Source organism: Fukomys damarensis, unplaced genomic scaffold (genome assembly GCF_012274545.1).
Source record: "Fukomys damarensis isolate Sample0158 unplaced genomic scaffold, DMR_v1.0_HiC HiC_scaffold_37, whole genome shotgun sequence".
In the NCBI taxonomy this organism is placed as follows: Eukaryota; Metazoa; Chordata; class Mammalia; order Rodentia; family Bathyergidae; genus Fukomys; species Fukomys damarensis.
In genome coordinates this window covers 67,206,036-67,206,316 of record NW_022900949.1, presented here as the reverse complement: position 1 = coordinate 67,206,316, position 281 = coordinate 67,206,036, and the positions used below count along the sequence as shown (strand labels likewise).

Genomic DNA, 281 nt, shown 5'->3' with positions numbered 1-281 from the left:
GGGCAGCAGCGGCATCCAACCTGGTTTATTCCCCCAGCCTGCAGCGCCACAACGAGCGAGCGAGCGAGGTGGGGGAGAGGGAGTCTGTCTGCAAAGTGCTGCTCCCTGGTGCTCAGAGGCGGCTGCTCCAGCTCCAACTCTCATTCATTTCGCCGGTTAACATGAGAGATCATGGCCGCCTTCGGGCTTCTCAGCTATGAACAGAGACCGCTGAAGCGCCCCCGGCTCGGGCCGCCCGACGTCTACCCGCAGGACCCCAAGCAGAAGGAGGTAAAGGCGCC

General features: G+C 63.3%; 1 protein-coding gene and 1 long non-coding RNA gene across 13 annotated transcripts in view; one reads left to right on the top strand and one right to left on the bottom strand.

The window, feature by feature from the left end:
• LOC117284464 overlaps positions 1 to 90 on the bottom strand; it is a 23,045-nt gene extending 22,955 nt beyond the window's left edge. For both annotated transcript variants that reach the window (XR_004515568.1, XR_004515569.1), the window contains exon 1: positions 21 to 90. This is a non-coding gene — a long non-coding RNA (uncharacterized LOC117284464). The remainder of the gene's footprint in view (positions 1 to 20) is intronic.
• Med12l (mediator complex subunit 12L) overlaps positions 12 to 281 on the top strand; it is a 305,898-nt gene continuing 305,628 nt past the window's right edge. For all 11 annotated transcript variants that reach the window (XR_004515566.1, XR_004515567.1, XM_033759546.1 and 8 more), the window contains exon 1: positions 12 to 270. Coding sequence is in view for 9 of the 11 variants with exons in the window: in XM_033759546.1 (XP_033615437.1) it covers positions 172 to 270 (99 nt within the window). In the remaining 2 variants the exon portion in view is untranslated. The remainder of the gene's footprint in view (positions 271 to 281) is intronic.